The sequence below is a fragment of the Apteryx rowi genome, unplaced genomic scaffold, assembly GCF_003343035.1.
Source record: "Apteryx rowi isolate R43461 unplaced genomic scaffold, aptRow1 scaffold_573, whole genome shotgun sequence".
NCBI lineage: Eukaryota > Metazoa > Chordata > Aves > Apterygiformes > Apterygidae > Apteryx > Apteryx rowi.
Genome location: NW_020450842.1, coordinates 408503 through 432220, shown reverse-complemented (window position 1 = coordinate 432220; position 23718 = coordinate 408503). Strand labels below are relative to the sequence as shown.

Genomic DNA, 23718 nt, shown 5'->3' with positions numbered 1-23718 from the left:
CAGCAAGTCAGGAAGATTTGTGGGTCAGGAAGGGATGTGTGTGTGAATTTTTCATAATGCATTTTCATAATGATATTGTGAAGGTTTTCTTTAATGGAAGATCAAAGGATCTTCCATCTAACAGAGTTAGGGCTCAGATTGTTTAAAAAGAGAAATCTTCACTCAAGTAGAGGAGAAAATGCAAGGCTTTCATTGTAACATCAAGTGTCTAAAGATTTTATTTTAAAATGTCAAGGAAAATTGACAAGCAAGTGACAAGTCATATATATACAGTCTAATTGCATCTTTCCTGAAGCTCAGAGTGAAAATCAGATTTAGCATCTCCATTGCATGATGGAAAAAAAAATCACCCTGTCAAGAAGATGCAGATACAACCTGTGCCCCTAACATCTAGGAGATACCCAAGATGTTAACACCATAAAATCACATCTTGTTGCAAGTTTGCATCTCACAGGCTGCTGCTGTCTGTTGATTTCCTTCCCCTCTTCTGATTTTTCTGTTTCCTCTTGCTGCATTTATTTCTGTTACTTTAACTTCTTCCTCATTCTTCTTTTTATTCTCCTTTCACCTTGAGTGTTACATGCTGGTAGTATACAAGGGAGACAAGTTTCTGCTGCTCTGCATGAATTTTGACACTTCTATTATATTTTGCGCAATAATTATCTAATATCTCCTTATCCTAATATGCAAAGTACCTGTACAGTATTAAAGAACTGTCCTGTCAAAGACTGGTAACTTCTAGCACACACATTCAGAAAAAGAGCCAGTAGGCAACACTCAACAATGCACATATATACAATGCATATAATCCCTATTCAATATAGAGCTCTTGCAATTAGGAGCTGGTGCTCATGTGAAATGCAAAGAGTTGTAGTTCTCACCACAAAGAAACAGACCCATCACTTCCCTTACTCTGCAGTGCCATTAGATATGAAAAGGAGGCTCATATGAGGAAGGGGCCAGGTTTCCACCCCAACCCAGTTTTAATTTTCATGCTAGTGTGCCCAAGAACACATGCTGTAGAAGGTGTTTATTCTGTCCCTGGGCTTCTCCAAGGTTCGCAAAAAACTATGTGTCCATTTACATTACTATGCTCTGCTAATCCAGAAGTTCGTATAATTGTTGCATGTCATGATATAAATAAAACCAAACCTTAGAAAGTTTAAGTGTTGAACTAGGATTTCTGTGCAAAACATTGCACACAAACTGAAGACAAAGAGGCTTTCTGCCACAAAAGGATTTTAGATTTAGTTTCATCATCTAGGAAATTGAGATGATAATATTTATCCATCCCGCAAGATGAGCTGAGAGCTTAAAACTTATTCATGTTTCATAAGCATTGTGAGATATCTTGCTGAAAGACAGTTGTTTGCAGAGGTGCAAAGAATCAGTGGAGTGGACTTTATTAAACTTGCATTGTTCTATTTTGATCTTAAAGCTACTTTTGCATTTCCAAGGTGTCCAACCTAGCGACATGCTGAAAATTGACCTGAATTTAATATTGCTGTGTTTTTCATTTCCTCCTTTTACTGGCTTCTCAGTAGCAATGAACTTTAATTAAAGGGCACAGCTATTTAAAAGTCCTTTCCTACTTCATTCAACATGATTTAAGTACTCAAGTATGTTTTCAGATGCACTGAACCTTCTAAGTGAGACCTCTGATTTATAAACCAACAATGTACCTGTTAAACAATTTACAGAAAATGAGAGCTTAGGTTTAGCTACTCTGACCTTAAAGTCTGCTCCACTTCCTCTAAGCATAGTTTATTGATTCATGGCAAGTGTAATTCATGAAGTCCATGATCCTGATTCTTATCTTACTAACCTTACACTGATAGAAGTGAGATCAGAGTCTATGTGCACATGAGCTGCTTCTAAGGTGTTTCTACTTGTAGTTTAGAGAAGGTAAATGTGACCTCAGTTAACCAGGGCTGGAAGGATGGGAGAAGAAAGGGCTGCTGAATCACTCCCCTGTCACAAAGCCAAGAGGATGCACTGCACTGGAAAGTGTTAGAGGTGGACAGGGAACACTAACCACTTTTAGTGCTCTTTTTTGCAGTTTATCTTCCCATGTACGCAGTGTCATTGAGAAATAACCACAAGCATTAGTTATTGAAGAAGCTAAGGTGTAATTCAATGATGCAAGGGGCATGCACACACAATCACGCATACATATATATACTCTAAGAGATCATTTACCATCTACAATACTTTGCATTTAAGCACACCTGAACAATTTCATTGTTAAAAGCTTTTTTTTTTTTTGTATGCTGACATGAATAAAACAAAATTAATCAGTAAAAAATTTAAGCATGAGGTGAAATAGTCAGTGCTTACTTGACAGGGTTATTGGCAGTATCCGGATCCTGAGCTGTTACTGTTCCTATTACGCTGTTTATTGGAACATCTTCTTTCACTTCAATTATATATGCTGGTCTGCTGAACACTGGGTGTTCATCTACATCCTCCACCTGAATTCTGACTGTAGCTGAGTCCTTGAATGGTCCCAAGTAGAGGAATCGAGGGTCCACATGAGTATTGGTAGCTTCCACTTTCAGAATATACAGATTTTTATTTTCAAAATCCAGTGCCTTGGAAGAGAAAGAAGGGAGTCTGAGAGGTCTGTGGGTGTTGTTTTGGCTTGCAGCCAGATGTGCCAAATGAATGGCTGGATGTCAGGGAGACGCCTGTGCTGTAACGGGAGCCTGTACTGGGATTAAAATGCCAGCAGAAAGGGGTTGTATGCCACTAACAATAAGCTCCACAAAAATGTACATTTGCAGGGAATTCTATGCCTGAAACTCCTAAACTCCTAGATTAATCATTCCTTCTCAAATAGCCTCAACTCTTCATGCTTTTTATTCTGATAATTTTGGCATTTAGTTATTTTCTTGTCTGTTCCTTGGCATTAAGCATCACACACTATAGGGGGAAAGATTTTATAGGAGCTGCTTGTTAAAATATTGGCATTCCATTACTGAAATGAAACAGCATGTCATCTGGTGTCAGAGGAGATCGAGGACCACCTGTCAAGGAAAACATGATATTATGATAGGATAGGATTATATTATGTTCTGTTAAAAGTGTGAAGGAGAAGCATGTAGGGACTGTTTCTTACAGAGTACCTACTTAGAGAAATTTGGGGAGAGAGGAGTCACCCTATTTTTCCATTATGTTGTACAAAATTCCACAGAAACCATGGCTTCCGTCAGCAACAGATAGAAATGCAAACAGAATTAGACAGATATCATAATCAGACCCTGGAAGGCATCTCTTAAAAAACAAGTAATGACAGGTGTCGTACTGATATCAACAAGCAAAGTGCATGTTCTGAAAATCTACACAATGTCTATTTAGTGCTGACTGAACTTGAACTGATGGAGGATGATATCTGTAACCTTATCAAGCTTGCCTGATAACCCACTGTAAACAATATTTCTCAAACCTTTTCTGACAGCCAATGCGCAACCTAGTAGATGATGTCCATTGTGATCCAACAAGGCACTGTGATTTTTTTCTGAAGTAAAAGCACAATGATGGATTTTCTTAATTACATTTTCACAAAATGTGAGTCAAAAGAAATTTGTCTATGTACTTTAATACGCTATAGCCTATACAATTCAAACCTTCTAATAGTGCAAAGTAGGCAATGTGATGCTGATTATTTCTGTGGTCTTACCACAGCACCTTTCTAATAAGTGAGCAAATCCTGTAAGCATGACAGTGACAAATCACAGAGTGTACTTCTTTGAGTTACTCTGTGAATATCTTCAGATTGTAGAATTTTCCATCAGGCCTATCCCACCCCATAGATTATTTACCGTCTTAGATCCCTCAAAGCATGTGCATTGGTTTAGTAAAGGAGGGTATAAGAGCAGGGTTCCTGATTGGTTGTATAAAAGAGGCTTTTCATAGGGAATGTTGTAGAGATTCCTAATAAATAGCATTCAAATCAATAAACAACACATGCTGCAATAGAAAGAAGAAAAAAGAAATATGCATTAGGTAAAGTTTTGGTTGGTATTTCAGAGGCTGGGATTAAGTGTGTTAAAATGTGTACCTTTTTGACAGTTATAATTCCTTCCTGTGTGTCCTTGTCTGTGATAATTCCAAACATGTCATATCCGTCCCCCTCAGTAATGCTGTATTCGATCTCTGCATTTTCATCCACATCAGCATCATTAGCTTTTATTCTTCCAATTGGTGAGTCAGGTGGGGTAGACTCAGGAGCTCTGAATTGATATGTGCCTACAGCGGACAGAGAAGGAAACTTTTGTCAGTCAGGATCGTGATATTTTGGATACCACCTCTTAACGCACCATCTATGTTGGTCATTCACAGATGAGGTAGTGAGCTGCTGTGTCTTCAGGCCTTCCTTGGGCGAAAACCTTCAGCTTCTGCCTTACTTTCGTATGGATAAAAGTAACTTTTTCTTCTACCTATTTTGCAGTACGAAGGATGGGCATTTTGTTTTTTCTGCCTACATGTATCTTTAGAAACATACGTCCCTTTCTAGACACTACCATGATTTCTTTTGGCCATATGAAAACGGAATGTGGAAAACTTCCTGAGGTCAAAAGACAAAATATTTAGACCTGCCAGAAATCAATACTACATAGTAACACTAAAAGCAAATCCAGCCCAAACGCCTATTGCTAATGTGCTATACTGAAATCTCCCCTGAGAAAAAACTACTTGGGGAATATTCGCGTTATGGAGCTGTATCTTTGGCTTTTGTATTGAAGACACTTATGTCCAGAGATGTATAATTAACTCATTGGAGGCAGAGTGCTATATTTCCTCTTAAGTTGTTCTAATTTAAATGGAAAAGGCTTGCCCACAGCAAAGAGCAGACTTGGAACTTAAATGACAAGTTGCTTCCAGTAAATTTCCCAGTGATTTAGCTGCCAAAGCTTGTTGATTTGTCTGATAGTATCTGCAATTATTTTCTTGAACAGCTGCTCTTGACTTGACACACACTGACACACATGCACGCAGACACACGCACACACAGAGCAGTGGTAGACAAAGCAAAACAAAAAAAACAGGAAAGAAGAGAGAAGAGAGAAAAGAGAAAAGAGGAGAGAAGAGAAATGAATTAAAGCTTTTTGAATCACTTATGACCATGAATTATTACAAATGACTGTGTCTGTAAGAGATGTGACTCAACTAGCTCCTTTAAATCTCACACAGATACCTGCCAACTGACCTGAGGCATGGGAATAAAAACAGGCAGAAATATCTGGAATATTTATATATATGTCTTTGTTTCTGTGTGCAATGAATAAATCCACTGAAGTAAATGCTTCCTGGGTGAATATTCATTTTGATAGAACTGCTTTTAGGATCATTTTACCTACTTAAATAAATATGTTTAAAAACCTAGATATGTTAGATCGGAACATCCATCTTAAAAACACAGTCAGATACAAGGTGTTACAGAAACAATATTAACCTAGAAATATAATGATATCAATCAATGCTATTTCATGAGTAAAAAAAATAGGAGTTGTTTTTGTACGTTAATTCACCTCTCAGACTATCTACTGCAACTGGAGCAAAAATATTAAAGATATGCTTCCCATCCACTGTAAGTAACCTTAGCATGATGCTACTGCTTGCTTCCTTGTGCTCTCTTTTTCTTTCTCAAAGCAAGTCTGACACTCTGTAAGTTAATGACAGCAGAAAAAATAACTGAGGTGAAAAAAAATATATCAATTTCTGTCCGTTCTACTGTAAAGACATAGAACCTAAGTGTTCCATACTCTGGGGGAAGCGCGGTGGATTGTCGTTTACGTCGGTCAGTGTGATGTTCACGGTGGTGGTTCCTGATAATCCGCCCATCTGGCCTCCCATGTCCTTAGCTTGGATGACCACTTGGTATTGTTCCCTGTTTTCACGGTCCATGTTTAGCAAAGCAGTTTTAATAATGCCTGAAAATTAAAGAGGAGAAATTCACTAATACTGTGTTGAATTTCATTAAAATTAATATTTAAAAAAAAGAAAAAATAAAGCCTACAGAACAAAACAGTCTCTGTGTAATGAATAAACTTTGCCCAGTACAAGTATTTACTGTTATGAGTTGGCACATTAAATTACAGACTTGTCATATCATATCTCAGGCTTCTGCCTGTGTGACAGACACAATATTAGTGGCATCCTCAGGAAGATATGCTATCTATTTGTGAGCAATGTTACTTTACATAACTATTTACTCCCTTTGCGTTCCATGCTGAAGTCCCTTACTGAACTGGAAGAAGGCTCATTGTTCATTATAATGTGCTCCATCTTTTCTCCCCTGTTCTGTCAATATTTTTATTTTGATAGGCATGGCAAAAAAAAAAAAAAAAGAAGCAGACTTCAACAAGACATCATTAAAGAGGCAGTGCAGCAACATTAAACAGGAGAAGAGAAATTAATTAAGAAAATTGTGAGCATCTAAGCATGCCAAGTATATATATTTATATTTTTACATTGATTGAAACAATTTTGCCAAGCACTTCCTTCGTCAAAGGCACAAGTATCAGTTATGATCCCAATACCTATTGAAATTCAATCATTTAGATCTACTGTGAAGCAAAATGTTTGAGTTCTTACTGGGTCTCTTAAGGCTAAAAACTGACTCCTTCCTGGCAAAAGGGGGGAAATCATAGTACTGAAATCCATGGCAAAATTCATAGCAACTTCAGTGGAGACTTACTTCACTTTGATAGTTTTGTCATTGATCTATGGCAGTAAGATCAAGCCTGCGGTTTACCTTGCTTCCCCTTCTTCTGCATAACCTTCTCGCTAAAAGACCATTACTGCTGAACTCTCAGCAACGTCATTCTTACTATATCTCTGAATAGAAGAACACATAGTGTACTGCCCAACTCAGAATGAGGGCATCAGTGCAAAAATTCRCTTTCTTGTAGTATCCAAATACCCTTATGCTTGAAGCAAAGATTAACCCGCAGATTCCTCTCAGTTCAGAGAGTGTCAGGCCCTTTTGATTCAGAACTAATGTGGTTGGGATCCAAAAGCTGTTTTGGCAGTTTTTTAAAGCATCTCAAGACTGAAGAAAGCCTTGTACTGCCCCGACTTTTGGGTCTTTGTGCATCATCTCAAAAAGCAGATTGTGTCTTGCATTACATTCTGAGAGTTTAACTTAGTAAGTTCTGAGACCAGTGTTTCTGCTAGGCCTTGGGCAGCAAGGGCGTCTTTCCAGCAAAAGTTGCTTTCTCTGAGTTTCACAAAATGTCTGTTTTGGCTTACAGTTCACCTCCCAACTTGACACATGTTGATGAAAGCAAATAAATAAAAGTTTTGTAAAGATTTCCAAAACAGGTGACTCTTTCCTGTAAGCATCATAAGATAGGCTTAGGTGTACCTTTGGACAACAAATTTAGCATCTTTCCTAGCCTTTCTTATCACTTCAGACCATCGTTGAGGGATTTCTCTTCATGTTTCATTTTTGGGGACTTACAGCTTCAAAAAGAATAGGGTTTTCTTCTGAGTCATGAAGTCTGCTCTTCCTTTCTCCAAAAAACTCCCTTTGATCTTGGTTCTTCCTTTTTTTCAGAGGCAAGCACCTTTTTTCACCTCAGAGGTTTTTCTCTGAGACACCTACACTCTCCCTCCCTGCCCAAATCCTTCAGATTTGGTTAGGGTACAATGCTAAAACCTGATTAATTTTCTGGGATATTCCATTCCTTTTCTGTAAGGATGCTGAAGAGAACCAATTTCACTAGCTTCCAGCAACCTATCATAATGGATGTTCCCATTTAAATAGTTTCTCAAGGTCCTTTGTTTCTTCCAGGAGAAATTTGTTGCAAATCTTGGAAAGAGACTGAAGATTATGTATGCAATGAGATAGTCCAATGATACAGCAGTTTCTTTCAGTCAGTCAGAATTCATATGTTTTACATGCACAGGTTCCAAAGCTGTCTTCTCAGCCCATAAGAAATTCCAGTCAATGTATATAACTTAAACATCTTCCAAAAACAGAACTCTGAAGTTTGGGATTCTATTTGTGAACTTCTAGTGTAGAGCAACAGCCAATTTTACCTCTTATATCATTATTCTTAATTAAGCCTTCTTTCATAAAATCAGCATTAAAGTGATATGTTGCAGATGTACAGAAATTATAATTACTTTAAACAAGTTTTAAAGAAGCAGAAGGAGGAAAAAAAAAAGAACAAACCCTCAGTCTTAATTTAGCCATTATGAAAATCTATGAGGATTAAGCATTTTCTTTCACACCCACCTGCTTCTCCTCTTCTTCTAAGAGCCAACCTATTTGGTTTAATTTAAGCATCTACAACAGTCTCTGTACTCACTCTTTGTTGAAAATGATTGAAAACTGGTTCACATCTAGTTCTAATTTCGTTTATTACACTTTGCTGGTAAGATTAAAATAAYGTAGGTGTCATGTTTACAGATGTATCGCTCTATTAAGTTTGTCAGATTTTGCATTGAGAAAGATGTAATCTCTTTGAAGTTTTTGTCTAATATGTCCTAGCTTGGCTTAGCATGTCATTTTAAATTACAGATGTTGTCAGAGAATGACAGATAAGGTCTCCTGACCTGTCTCAGATTCGACAGAGAAATACGGTTGTCCCTGGAGAATGCTGTAGACAACTTTAGCACTGTTTCCATAAGTAGGATCATCAGCATCAGTTGCAGTGACTTGTACAACAAAGGTGCCTGCAATGATAAATTAAAGAAAATAAAAATCCATTTTTTTTTCCATTAACAACACAGTTTATGATGTAGTTGTTTGTACTATCTAGCCAGTTGGACTTTCTTTAATGATCTGAATCTGGGCATGGATAGGTCTTTATTTTAGCAGCATTAAAGCAATTTAAATGTCATAACAAATGTTTGTGGATGAAAAATACTATTTCCTATCCCTGCTTGTTTGTTTGAAGTGTTTGTATAGAGAGTTTGATTGAAATACATGGAGAATGCTGCCATAGAAATACACGAATTGAGAGCACCCGAAAGTCAATACTAGTCATCTGAAAATTCACATCTCTTTGTGCCCAAGGTCTAGCAGGCAGTTGAATGAAATTAATCTTTTCCATCAAGGAGAACATCTCACTTGGTTATTTGGGACATGAGATTGTATGGATGCAGATCTTGTGTCTTCTTTGGGAGCAATGAGCTGGAATAAAATAACCCTTTCTGTGCACTCTGCCTTTCCTTTCCTCCCCTGGAGGTAGACAGGCCAGGGACCAGGGATACTTCTGCAGCTGCTTCCTTTGGAAATGCAACTCAATTATAGGCTGTATTTGCATTCACTTATTTATTTTTTGTGCAAGGGGAATTCTTCACCCTAAGCCGGGGATGAGAATGCTGCTAAAAATCCTCTGTGTCCCCAGTGAAAGAAACTGCACAAGGCTTCAGAGCAACATCTGAACTTGAAAACAGGGTGATCAATCTTCCTTGTATTTAAAAATATTTATAAGTAGTCACCAAGTTTTCCTATCTGTATTGATACTACAACTGTGTATAAAAGGCAGTGTCTAAATTATAGATAGGAAAATCTCAGAAAAATCAYAGATGGGATGTTTATTACAAATAACTGGATATCATAGACCTGTAAAACATCTCTCAAAATGCATCAGGAATGTCTATTTGCGATATTCTTGTACATCTGCTTTGAACACTACTAAGGATCAGGGTAGTGTGACAATATGGAATACCTATAAGAAAAGTGTGTGCTTTTTAAAAGGATTTTTTTAGACAAAACAAGCATAGTTCAGGTTCAATTCAAATCTGTCACAACAATTCAGAGAAATTCTTATTCTGTATAAGTGTCTCGGCTCCTAAAGGACATAGATGCAATAACAAAATGATAGTTGGCTTCTTCTGAGTCCATCAAAATACATAGTTATTGATTAGATATGGGGATTTTTTATTATATTTCCTATGAAGAAGTGAGAAACCCCCTCCCCCAGGTATTGAAGGCATTGAAAATTTGAATCTACGTCAAGAATAAAATTTTTCAAATTTACTCATTCTTGTAACAGGTCAAACTAAAATTTACACTCTGAACAAGCTTAGTCCTGAGGTATTTGACACAGGAATGTAAATCTGAATTTTTAATGTTCCTTCTAGAAAAAGAAATGGTGTTGAATTTCAGGCAAAGCATTAACAAATATGAAAAATGAACTCAGGTTTTGGGATTTAAAATGGATTTGCAAACAAAGTATTCACTTCACATATTAAACAGCAAATATTAGGAATATTAGGTTTTCTCTCCACCGTATGAGGTTCCATCCATGTGACAAGTCCCATGAATGAGAGGAGAGAGTATGCCCCACAGTCTTTATTTTCATATTGCTTGAGCTTTATTTTAATCTCTTTCTTGATTGTGATTAATTAATGCTTCTCTCCCTGTATGTTATTTCAGATTAGATACGTGCTTCTTGTGGTTCAAGCATCCATCTCTCCCTGACAAAGAAATCAAAATGACCCTCCTAAGAACCAGAGACAAAGAATCAAAACCTGTCAGTTTGTCTGAAAAAGATTCAATCTTAAAATCATTTTTGAAAGAAATTATTTTCTTTTTCTTTGTTGAATTAATTTATATAGCTTGATACATTTTAAATCAAAGGAAAGATTTCAGCTGACATCGATGGTCTCTGGGGCTTATTTTTTGCTTAAAAAGAAACAAAAAGAGCAACCAAGGTCAAAGGTATTTAATGGCATATCTCAGAATCAGTGATGAGCTGATTTATGTGATAGTTTTCTCTCCTCAAGTGTGTACACCCCCTTCTGGACCTGCCCTCTTCCACTTTTTTTACCATCCTGGCCTAAACAAGTGTTGCTCAATAGATTTAGGGGTGTGGACACAGTCAGGTGACTATGGCTTACCATATTATTACACTGGTGCTAAATCATGATACCAGTGTGTGTTAAGCTCTTTAAAAGTGTCACGTGACACAGCTTAGCTCAACTCTTTCACTGTGAACTATGCTCGATTGCAGTAACTTGCACTTGTTGTAGGACAACACAGGGAGTGGGTGTCACCCAGCTGATACCTCTGATTTCAGTAAACCATTATCACTATCCTCCTGGGGTTAGTTTTTCTAAGTGGCTGAGGTGCTGTTGCTCAAAATTCAAACAACAGGTGTCTGTATTCAGTGTCTACAAACTTTGGGCCCTTAAGTAACTCTGCAGAAAGAATCCAGACCAGACACTGAAATCAGCTATTAGTTAGCACCTACCAACATCTGACATTTCAGGAATGCTGGCATTGTAAACGTCCTTTGTAAACATTGGCTCATTGTCATTGATGTCATGGATCTTAATGATGAACTCAGATTCTGGTTCCACTGGTCTTCCAGTCCTTCTGTTTATAGCCTGGGCACGAAGTATGTATACAGGCTTTTCTTCCCTGTCTAGTCTCTTTGTGGCCTGGATGTCACCAGTGTTTTCATTGATAATGAAGAGGTCTCCTGCTCCGTCTCCAGAAAGGATGTACTTAAGTGATCCATCTCCTTTATCCTGGTCTGAATGCAGCTGGTGGTGAAATGGGAATAAAAAAAAAAAGGGAAAATATATAATAGATACTTTATCTGTTACCATGATATATGCCTTACTATTATTAATGTCCAGCCAAAAGGCTGCACACTGCTTTGGGGAAATGAGATGATACCACAGAAGGAGCAGTGAATTGGTAGAGCTGTGCCCTGATGTCAGAACTGAAATGGGCTGCAACATTATAAGAAATTTTCTGGGGAAAACCATGAGATAAAGCTGCAGATCACCATCCCAGGCTAAGCATACATCAATTGGATCCAAATGATAGTGACTTAGGTGGAATTCTGTGAATATATATTATACTGAAATCATACAGTTGGAAAAAGAGTGGATTCAGGAACTGCAGTAATGAAAGAATTAGAAAGGGGCCAGGCTAGTTACCTCTTGAGTTTAAATTCAGGTTGCTCTGCTGTTACTCCCCCTGGACATGATGTAGCATACTGCACAAATGCATATCATAGTAAGAAATGAAATACATACACAAATAACAGCAAAGTACATGCATTCACAGGTGTGGCAAACTAAGAGCTGAGGCAGGCATGCTAGAACATTTCAGCACTGGCAATGAAGAGTTCAGTTGCCTTTTCCAAAGGGAAATGGACCAAACTGGAACATAATGGGGGTCAGAGGAAAGAAGAGAAGGATGGTATTTAGCAAAGCGTGAGCTGCCCAAATCTTCATCATTTTTCCCTAGGAGAATTCCGCATCTCTCTGAAAAGCTGCATGCCACACACAGAAGGTACGACTGATTAAATCCTACTCTGATGGCTGTTCCTTTGATAAGTGCTCATCTATCCTCCTTGGTCTTAAAGTCAAGGATAATCAACTACATTTTATTCTGTTGTTACATTAGAGAAAATAAAGAAAATATGAAACATTAAAATGACTTTTAAAGCGAGGGTATAGGTGATGAAATTCATGGAAAAAAAATGTTATGTAGGAGACTTCCACAAATGCTTGATTCATACAAAAGACATATGTTTATGAGTCAGGAGAGCTGGACTTTCTGGACCAGCTCTTTACTTTGTCTTTCTGCATACAAAAGTAGAAAAACAATGCCTAGCTGACTGTCACGGTAGAGTACTTACTGTTCCTGCATGGGATGCTCTGTAGAAGAGACAGATTTTTAAGGTGGAAGAATATGGAACATTATGGTCTTCACACAAACTTTATAAAGCATGGTTATGCCCTTACTATTCTGGAAGGGCAGCCTCTGGCAGGACCATAAGCACAATGTTTGGACCTCCTCCAGCCTTCTGCCCAGATCAGTGCTATGCTGGCAGCTTACTGACAACCCGCTTGGCAGCATACTGCTCTGCTACACGTGCTCCTGCCTGTGCTCCCTACAGAAAGTATTCTCCATGCAACGAGTCTGTCTTTAAGGGCGAGACTCTGCCTCTACACATAACGAAAGTGCCCAGCAATACAAAATATCAGAACTGTAGCACAGTTAATCGTTAGCAGACATGCTGAGGCACTGTTTCTTCATTTTCTCCTTCAGGGAGACATTCAATGTAATTTTGCACAGTGCCCTTTCTCTTGATAATATGAATACCAATAACCAGCTTATATGCAATATTTTTCATCAGCAGATTTCAAAATCCTTCACAAAAATGGCCAATATCATTTGCTCTGTTTTACAGATAACAAAGCCTAGAGACTAGCAGCACCCTGGAAGGCTAGTGCAAGAGCCTGGAGTAGCATTCAGCTCTCCTGAGTCTTGCTCAATTGGCCCATCCACTCGGCCACAGGACCTAGAGGAATTAGATGATTTGCCGGGTATAAGCTAAGCCTCTGAAGAATATCTGTTAGACCTGTTTGTTAAGAAGTCAGACTGGAAGTCTGCTGAGGGGAATAATTACAATAGGATCTTAGAATCTAATTTGCTCAAAGACAATCTGCAAAGGAAAAGGCAGTTATAGACCTGAGAAGAATTCTGTCTTTAAAAATGTGTATTTTTTTCTGATTCTGTTTCACATTTGAAATTTAACTTTTTTTTGCCTTGATAGCTTCTTTAATTTTCTCTGCATCATATTACTGGGAAAAAAAGCAGTTCTCTGTAACAGCCTATCACTAATTTATATGAATCATAGAATAGTGTTATTGTGAGACAACTTACAGGTTGAACTCCCAAACACATTTTCATCATCATTTTAATTAAGCGTGGTTTCATCCAACAAGGTAGTAAAAAAGGTCAAGTTACAAAAGGTGTTGGCGCTACTGGGAATTGTGCTCCACAATATTCTTTACACAGCCTAGACAAGCTTAAGATAAAGAGATAACAAAGCAAACTTGTCTGAGTTTTCAAATCAATAGTTTATGAAATTTCCACTCCTCCACCACATCTAATCCCCCAGCGTAAAACAGATTATGAGTTTCTATATCAGGACAACATATATCTCAATGTAATGACTCGTTAATGTTGTGAATGACCTCATCTTTGTCAAGGGTTCAATGTCCAGCCCTTCAGCAAAAGCACCAATTTCTGAAAATAAACAAGATCCTTCTCAACTTTAATACCTTCAGTTTTACAGCTTTCCTAAGACATGAGGGAACATGTTGGCAAGGTAGTAAGTGGGTTATTTACTGTAAGACTGAGAGGTGGGAGAAGTCATGCTCCATGCATACAGAGCTAAGACTGGCTAAGTGCCAGCCCTTCAGACTGACAGCCGACCTTACAGCATGTTACCACACCCAGCCTCCAGAGTCTGAGTCACACAGATTCTAAAAAGCTGTGATTACAATCTGCTTGATTTCAGTAAATTATGATAATTCTCTAACTGCTAAACATTAGGGTTTTGTGAGATATGCCAATATCAATACGCCAACATCAACTGAGCCAAAATAGCTTTGATTTTGTTCCCTTCTTTTCAGAAAAAAATGTTGGTTTTATATGTTAGAAAAATCAACCAGCTCGCTAGAGTTCTTATAGAGGATAAATTTGTAACATTCACCTGTGAGGAAAATATCTGAAAAAATGATTTATTATTTTAGATTAGGTTATCTGTCCTTAACAGTTTGTTTGGTAGAGAAGTTTTATCCAGACAAAAACAATTTTTTTTTTTAAGGGCCAGGTTATCCTGGAAGGAATACACTGCCTATGTGACCTATATAAAGAGGGAGATTACTATTCTAAAGATATATTAAAAAAAAAGAACAAAATTTAAAGAAGAAAAAAATGATGCAATTTTAGGCCAGAAGAAGGGCCTGGATGAGAGATGCACTTAAAAATACCATTGGCAGTTTTGTATATAAAACTTAATACAGTAGTTAGGTTATGAAGATAAAATGAGTAGTAATAACAACCCTACTTCCTTTCAAGCTGAAGTTATTTTTTGCTACCCAGACACCTCACTTAGAAAGAAAGTTTGTTGTGATGAGATATGCATATTGAATATACTGCAGCATGCTTATAACAGAGCAGATCCTAGCCCATGCAAGATATTATAGCTCCACTCTGTGTGCAATTTTATTGAAGTTAAGATAACAGACAATAACTGTGGATCACCCCCTGGGAGACAAAGTTACATATACCTCTGACTTCAGTAAAACAGTTTGGATTTTTTATTATCTTTCACTCAGCCAAACTGTAAGATACTAGCTATCCTTTCTTTTCTTCCTCCACCTTCACCCATTTAAAAGCTGTTGTTGAACACCTTCCACTCCTAGAGCAGTTAAGAGGACCTGAGAATTGGTAGCACTCCTAGAAAGTAAGCTATATGCACATTTTACCAGAGAAAATTTCATTCTAATTATATTACTCCAAAATTTCCTTTTAAGTGGAAATCGATCAGTAACAGGATCTCTTTATTCCAGTATGTGTTCCTGTCATTCCACTTGAACAACCATCTTTTCTGAACCAGTTATTGGGGCCCAGACACAAGGACCCAATGTCTCAATGGCAGATGTGTATTCCCGCTATGCCGGCAAGCCCCACATGCGGCAGCACTGAGGGCTGTTCCACATTCCATGCAGCTGCCCCGAGGAGCTGAGGTGGTTTTTGTGAGGATGCTTTCTATGACGCCCTTAGGATGGAAAATGAGTTCACGTGCTACTTGGCTCCACAAGTGGTAATCCATGTGGCAAAAGAGTGTCCCTTATCCTCTGCAGAAAGTCAGCCATAGGCCACATAAATGAGCCATGGCAGATAGTCATTGGCCAGAATAAAAAGTCTTGGTGCACAGTGCTCATCTCAGCTAGGCTGTATCACATTATCATTCCTGAATGCAATATTTTTTCAGCCAAAGGTTTTTAGGGCACCACTGACAGCAAGGTTTTTTATTTCCTCAGGAGCTCCATGTTACTCAATGGCATTCATTTCAGTGGGTGACTGAATTGAGTAATACCCAAAAGGTAAGCAAAATTGTGTAGAAGTAAGTCTATGTTGCTGCAATAAAAAGCAAATGCCTCAGCAATTGCATTGTATTAATATTACAGTAAATTAATTCACTCAATTTAATCTGGATACTTTGTGAAATCATCCATCAATCACTGGCTAAGGCTGAGGAGGAACGACAAATTAAAGATTTTACTATGCCCTAGGCATACTTTTACTTGTTTTACTTTAATACCACTGTTAAGTTAACCATCTGGTTTACTTCTAATGATTCACAGTTAGAAGAAACTGTCCTGTCTTTCTCACTCTTCTTCCCTCAGAATGTCCTGGCCCAAAATATTCTAATATGGGTATTTGAAGACAGGTCCCTTAGTAAAGGCTTCATTTCCCTAGTAAGAAACAGAGATTTTTAAATGTGCTTGCAGGACTGTAGCATTAAGTACCTGTATTTGACAGTCTGCTTGTTATCAAATATATAACTGTTATAAAATGGGAATTTTTTTCAAACTAACCACAATCTGAATTAGCATCATACTCCAAGATATCACTGGCAATATTCTTCTAAAGCATAAAGAGTAGTGACAATGACGTATGTTAAGAATGCCAGAAAGGAAAAGATGAGTGAAAGTTTTGGTCAATGTATTTGTACTGCAAGCATTTTTTCTGAATGAATGTATTTACAGCATTTGTATTCATCTTGAATAGACAGTATTTCTTAACTTGAAACAAAACTTCATGAAATTTTTACTGGAGTTTAAAAAATTAGATTGGACCTATGTTAAACAAATAGAAATTACTTCAGCAAAATAAGTGAGAAGAGTTTAAGGGAGTCTCATACATTTTTGTAATAAGACTATAAGCTGAAATAGCATGAAAACAGCAGTTCAAAACAGCACTAAGTTGTATAGCTCAGTATTGTCTGTCTTTTGTATTCTAAAGTCAGGACCTTTTGTATTCTAAAGTCAGGACCTGGACTCTAAAATGTCAGCAATACTTAAAAATGAAGCAGTATTATGTTTTCAAGTCTCTTTTGTTTTTTAACCATATGAAGTATTTCAGTCCTAGCTTTAGGAGCTCTCAGGTGGGAACCTCCCCACTTCACCTTAAAATTATAAATAATTCTGTGTCTCTGTCAGGCCCTATTTTTTTCCATCTTTAAGCAGTTTATTATAGTCCCATTGCCCCCACTCTGATCTTCCTTTTAGCTCCTTCTCTGCTCCTTCTGCACTTCCAGTCGTACTTTCTCTTCCAGGCCCAGGGTAGCAGAGGGAGTGACAACTCTACACCTTCTTCATCCCCTTTTCTGATCCAGTGCTGCAGAGTGGGGAGCAGAAAGCAGACAGGCAGCAAAGAGCCCTTTCCTCAAAAGGAAAAGCAGACCCAGCACGACTTGCCAGGACTTGCTGTTCTGTCCTCCCTGCTTCTCTTGTGGAAATTGCTTCTCTACCCTAACTCTTCTGTCTCCCGAAGCAGCAAGGAGAGAGGAGAGGGGCTCATTGGCTGCTCTTCTGAAAGGCGAAAGGCGGCCGGTCGGGGGGCAGTTTTCCCTTTAAAAATCGGCCCAGCACTCAAGCGTCTGTCAGGACACTGCGGGGGTGGCTCCCCAAGCCGGGGGTTGGGGGTCGGTATTGGCAGGGCAGGGCCGTGGCCGGGGAGCCTGTGGCGGGCAGGGACTGAGGGACCCGGGCTGGGCCCAGATGGGGGCTGGGGGACGCCCGGCGCAGAGTGGCGTGCAGGGGCCGGCAGGGCTGCAACGGCCCTCAGGGACCTGTACTAACCTTGCTAAAATCACCTTAACAAGAAATTGTGTGAACCAGCGGTAGCAGAACTGTATAACAAAAGTGAGATCCCCTATATTTTAATAGGGTTAAGATTAAGCTCTAACTTTTTTGTTTATTTAAATGGAATGTATTAGAGAGAAGCAGCTTTCTAGCACACGCATTTGTAACAAGATTTCCAGAACATGTATTTTTTATAGCTATGGTAGTTAAATTCCAAAAAGTTGAAATTGCAGGCTATAGATATTCTCTACAATGGAATAACATCCCTCCTCTACCCCACTCTACAACACTGATTTAAACAGCATAGTTGATCTCATTTATAAAGTGGCTTTAAGTTATGTAAGATGGCTGGAAACTGCAGTTTAGCTCTCACTAATGTCATTCTGCGAGTTATGATGCCTGAGAATTCTGTGGGTGAGACGGTTTCCCCTCCATCCATCCTACAGACCAAGTTCTGTTTCCTGTTGTGAACATAACTCCCTGCTCATTGAATTTCAGAGCAGCTACTGAACCTCTGGGAAGATCAGAGTCAACTGACCTTGGGTTGTACACGCTGAACCATCAACCTATAATTATCCAGAAATAAGCTGCCTGCTGTGTCTTATTGTTTGTTTGTATTTATAAGAGGAACTTGCTATTCTGGGGCTGCTGTGGTTGCATTTTTGTCTCCTAACACAGTAATGAAATAAAGACCAACTACCTGAAATAATAAATAAGAGTTAGTAGGTAGCTCACAAACAGAATCATTGGTTTACTCTTGGCAGTATTCATAGCACATGATTTCATTGCAAATTGAATAGATCCAAACAGCAGAGACCTGTCTAGTAATGTACTAATTCAACCACATGTATTGCTTGAGGTTACACAGTGCAGGGCTACAGCATTCAGAAAAACTAAAGCTCAAAATGAGACWGCAAACAGTATAATATTGCACAGAATTGAATTTCTGTTTCAGAATTATAACCACCTTGCACTCTTCCCTGTCTCTCCTGGCACTCTATCCCAACAGCATCAACCAGCCTCCTCAATTAATATCATAATCAGCACTGTTAATATCATTAAATAATCAGCACTGAAGTTTTTACTCCACTTGGACTTAAAAGGAAAAGGGCATTTTTTGTGTATAAGTAATAAGTATTTACGTATATTTTGCTGAAGTTTAAATATAGACTTACTTATTTGCTTCCTAATGGGGAAAAAAATACCCCCAAACACTATATATGTATGTCATATACATACATATACATACACTATATCACATATCATCAGGGCAAATACTTACACAAATCATTTATTTCAAGCCATAAAAGAATCTTCCTTCTAAAAAGATATTCCACAAGAGCCATAGGAAGATCCATCATCAATAGAAATGATGATGCTTTATTTCCTATGGATGTGTGTGTGATGTTCCTATGGCCTCCATTGTGCTAATCTCCATTTCCTTTCATGGTCTATATAACATCCCTTTCTGGCTTGTCCCCAAGGCAAAACCTCTTGTTATTCCCATATAAGCTAACCCTACTGCACAGTATTTTATACTTTCAGCTCCTGCCTCTATCCTTAAAACCTCTTGACTGCAAAATGCTAAGCTCCTTCTCATGTCTCCTAAATGCTGGTTGGAGAAGAGACAGCATGTACTGTGGTTGTTGGTGGATTGAGCACTCTGCTGACCAAACAGTCAAGGCACAATGTAGGTTTCTTTGCCTTGCACAGTTACTTTTTTCCCAAACTATGTATGGAATTAATTGATTTGACACTTCTGTTCCTCTATAAAATTTAATTGAAAGTGCTTAATGGAAATAGAGAGGGCTGATGGGCGGAGATAGATGGTAGAACACCAAAGCTAGTTATCTGGTTAAGGTCAGATATCTAGAAGGCTATGTCAAGACTTGGGTGCTTACCTTTGGGGATCAACTATTTCAAAAATTTAGCCCTAGATTTCTGGTAAATATGGAAGGATGGATGCTAAGAAAGAATTTGGAAGAGAATGGGAGAAAGATGATACAGTGGTTCCACATTTTCTTAGGAGAAAATAGTGTTTAGAGAAACCAGAAGAGGTGATTCCTTTGCATCCCTATATAATACATTTTGAAATTTATATGAAGATTTGTACTTCACAGCATCAAAAGAGGGGGGAGCAGGATTTTGAAGCAAATTCAAGCACTGTCATTTTCTATAAAAGAATGGAATGGAATGGAACAGAATGGAACGGAACAGAACAGAATGGAATGGAATAAGTATTAACAAGCTGAAAGAGAAATACAAACAGACACAAGTTTACCAGAACACAACATGATGATTCCAGAGATATGTCTATCAGAAATAATGCTTCCACACTAGGGCTTTTTGTAAACTGCTATGACAAGTGCTTAAAATAGGTACCCACTTTTCTACATTTTTTTACCTACCCAATATGTGTTGTCCTAAGCAATCATCAATCTTGATTGTTCATTGACCTGACCATTGACTTTCTTGACCTGACAGATGTTACAGTTTATAGAATACTTGAATTATTTTACTATAGTAGGTAAATCTGAATGTGGCTCAGTGTGACTATAGCAGTGAGATTGCTACATGCAAGGGATGTCTATAGGAAAAAAAAAAATCACAGAACCACATAGTTTGATCACAGAAGGGTTTAATATAATCAGTGACCCTGTTTATTCTAAAAGACTGTCCTACTTGGAGCAAAATACCTGAAAGGAATTCCTGAGTGTTTGAATTTGTTAATGTAGACATGCTTCCACCATGCTTATTGAAGAAAAAGTTACAACAGGTGCACTATTCCTATTGGAATAAATCATTGCTCTGATGATTAGAAATAATCTTGTTTCCCAGATTAAATTTGTCCATTGCAACTTTATACTCATTTGTTCTTGTGTCAGGATTGTTCTTCTGCTTTAAGGACCACCTCCTCTTGCACATATACATTCTTCCTCACCCAACCCTTTTAGATAATAATTATGTATGCTCTCGTTATTTTCTTTTTGCTAGGCTATCAGCTTCTATCCAATCTTCTTTTGTAAAATAGACACTTCTGAGTCCTCAGATGAAATCCTGTTTACAATCCTAGTCTCCCATTTTCAAGACAAGTGGATTCCAAATAGAGCAAGTGAAGGAGAGGCCGGCTATGAAGGGCTGATAATCCTAGTCAGTCCTTCCCTGTAATTGCTCCATTTCAATTGACCTTCCTTCTGTATGAATGTAAATAGGATTCCATTTGGGGTCTTTGAACAGTGATATTAACATTTTCCTATTTCTATTAGAAATGAGTGGATGCATTTGCCATTTCCATTGTCATGTCGAACTAGCTTATTCCTGTCATCCCATGACTGACAAAAACACTCAGGTCTTTCTCCTTCTCTTGCTGTTTCTAATTTATGATCATCATTGTGTAGTGGATTTTTTTTAATAAGTTCTGTTTTATGAACCTTGCATTTTTTCCTGTTTCTGTTGCTTCTATCCCTACAATCATCCTTTTCTTCCTGTAAGATATTCTAGCCAGCAATAAAGAATAAGATACAGTAAAAAAAAAAAAAAGTGAAATTAGACATGCAGATATTAAATCTATAATAAATTAAAGAAATAGAGCACTGAACAACTGCTGAGGTTATGTGAGAATTTTGAGAGGTTACTTTGTTTGGAGCTATTGCAAGATACATTATGTCTTATTTATATCATATTTGCTTTTTATTTTTGTCTATAATTGGTTGTATGACAAATCAAGAAATACTTTAAACCCTAAGTCATTCAGCTCTGGAATTAATTTAATAATAGGTAATGGTCCATGATTTTATGTAAGGTTCATATCTACAAGCTGTTTTCTTTAGGGAAACCATATCAGCCTCGGTTGCATGGAATGAGGTAGATTCAGGTAGAAAAACTCAGTAAAACTGAAATTAAAAAAATGCTGTAGAGGATTCAAGGATCCAATACTTGGAATATCAAAATGCAACTCAAATGTTTTATTAAGATGACCACTTCAGAGTGTAATGGGCAAAGGACAAAACACCAATGCCAGGAGCTAAGGGACCCCTTTAACCTAAGTATCAGTTCTTAGCTCTAACCCTGAGGTTTTTACAGAAGAAATATATTCCATGAGATTCAAGGAGAAAATGCTAAGATTACCCCCAGTGCAAATGGGGAAAAAAGCCAAATGTCAGATAGAAGTGTTCAGTAACAGCAGTATCATATGCAAGAAGATTGTCCTAATTGCAAGAACTACAGGAGGAATAAAAAACACCTACAAGAAGACCACCAGGGTGTTGCAATCTTTCTGTTTCTTAAGAGTATCAAAGTATCATTGATATTTCTCATTCACTTTCAAAAGTATCAATGTCAACCCAGTCCCTGAAAATGAATGACACTGAGAGAAGCTAAAAACAGTTTTGGGCTGCTGAACATCATCAGCAAACAAATGGACCAAAGCACTAAGAACATATCAAGATCCAGAAGCAACCAGATACTCAGAAGTCAAACTGAGAATACGACATCTGATTTAAAAACAAACAAACAAAACATGGAAAAGTCACTGTAATGAGAGTATAGGATGCTTGAGTAAAAATTTGAGTATGGAGCAAAAAACAGAGTATAAAAGCCACTGGAATAAGAAATCGTCATTTGACCAGGGACAAGAGACGAAGTGCTTTCACTTAAAACTCTCCAGATTCATACCTGCCAGGCAGGCTGGAAAGCCCTTTCATTCTCTTTTTTGTGAGGACTATATAGGACTGCATGGCCTGAGATAGACAGGGGCAATAATTTTGCTGATGATGTGATCCTCAGTCACAGTGTGGAATAGGCTGCCCAAACACTAGCTGGGCTCCTGTTCTGTTTTAAACATTTGAAGCTATGAATCCATGCTCTGGTGTCTCACACCTTTATTATACACCCTTCAAAATCACAAGTGGGTTTTCCAACCTGAAGTGCAAACATGCCGCAACAGCTAATCAGCTTTCAGGGATGGGGCAAGAAATCAATTGGAAAGTGTCAGTCTTTTCAACATTGCCTAGGGCTATCAACTCTTTTCCCTCTTGGGTTCCCCAACTGCTGCTGCCCTTCACTGTGATTAAACAGGGACAATGACAGAAGAGTTTTTGTTCTGCACTGCAGTATATAAGACTAGAAAGGTCACTTATTCTGTTGGCCCTTCTCTCTAGGGGCAACTCGTCATCAGTTCTTAATGAGTATTTAGCAAAGCTGCAAACTAGATATAAGCGTCTCCATGTTCTGACCTGAGAGCTGATCAAGTCTTCTGTGGTAATGCAGTTTATTTGTTCCTCTTGCTAATATCTCAAAGCACAATTATAACAGGAATTCGAAAAGTTATGAAAGACAAATAGCTTTTTAATTTATAAGGCACAAGAGACTGCTCTGTCAAGTTTGATCTTCTCTATACATAAGGGCCATTGAATTTCATGTTCTTCCATCAATCTTCTTGCTTTTCTTTGAACTACTCTATATATGTAAGAAAGACAGCCGATCGCACTTTGAAGACTCTAAGGAACTCAAAACCATCATGTTTCTGGCAGTAACTAATTTCCCTCACCTAAAAAAAAAGTTCCTTGGTTGTAAACTGAATTTCCCCAGTTTGACTTACTGCAGTTGGGCTTAATTATGCCTTTGTCTGAAAGACTAAYGAGCCCTCTCCAGCTGAACAGCAGTGATCATAACAAAATAGCATTGTATAGACTTCTAGAATTACCCTCACAAAAGCTTGGAGATCCGTTAGTTAGTCAGTTCTCAATTTCTTAAGAAAGGCCAGGGCTATTTAAAGAACCTTTTTATGTTTTTTTTATCCATTTATTTCAATATCTGTAATTTCTTTGTTACAGTGACTGTCATCCATCATCAAGGGCAAACTGCAGACCATCAAGCAGGATTTCAGAGCTCTGGGGATGGTGGTCAAGGGTCTGGGAGCCCAGGTCATCTTCTCCTCAATCCTGCCAGTGAGGGGGATGGATGAGAGGAGGAGGAGACGGACTTTCCAGGTTAACGACTGGCTGCGCCGCTGGTGTTGGCAACAGGATTTTGGTTTCTACGACCATGGGACCCTGTTTGAAGATCGACAAC

General features: G+C 38.1%; 1 protein-coding gene across 5 annotated transcripts in view; it reads right to left on the bottom strand.

Moving 5' to 3' along the window:
* The window catches only part of LOC112973921 (cadherin-6), a 52867-nt gene that overhangs the window by 13356 nt on the left and 15793 nt on the right, over positions 1–23718 (bottom strand). For 3 of the 5 annotated variants that reach the window (XM_026082343.1, XM_026082344.1, XM_026082345.1), the window contains exons 2-6: positions 11214–11508; positions 8566–8685; positions 5766–5933; positions 4061–4248; positions 2338–2591 (exon numbers count right to left, since the gene is read on the bottom strand). In XM_026082343.1, the coding sequence (XP_025938128.1) occupies positions 2338–2591; positions 4061–4248; positions 5766–5933; positions 8566–8685; positions 11214–11508 (1025 nt within the window). The remainder of the gene's footprint in view (positions 1–2337; positions 2592–4060; positions 4249–5765; positions 5934–8565; positions 8686–11213; positions 11509–23718) is intronic. The other 2 variants (XM_026082347.1, XM_026082346.1) reach the window with 2 other exon arrangements.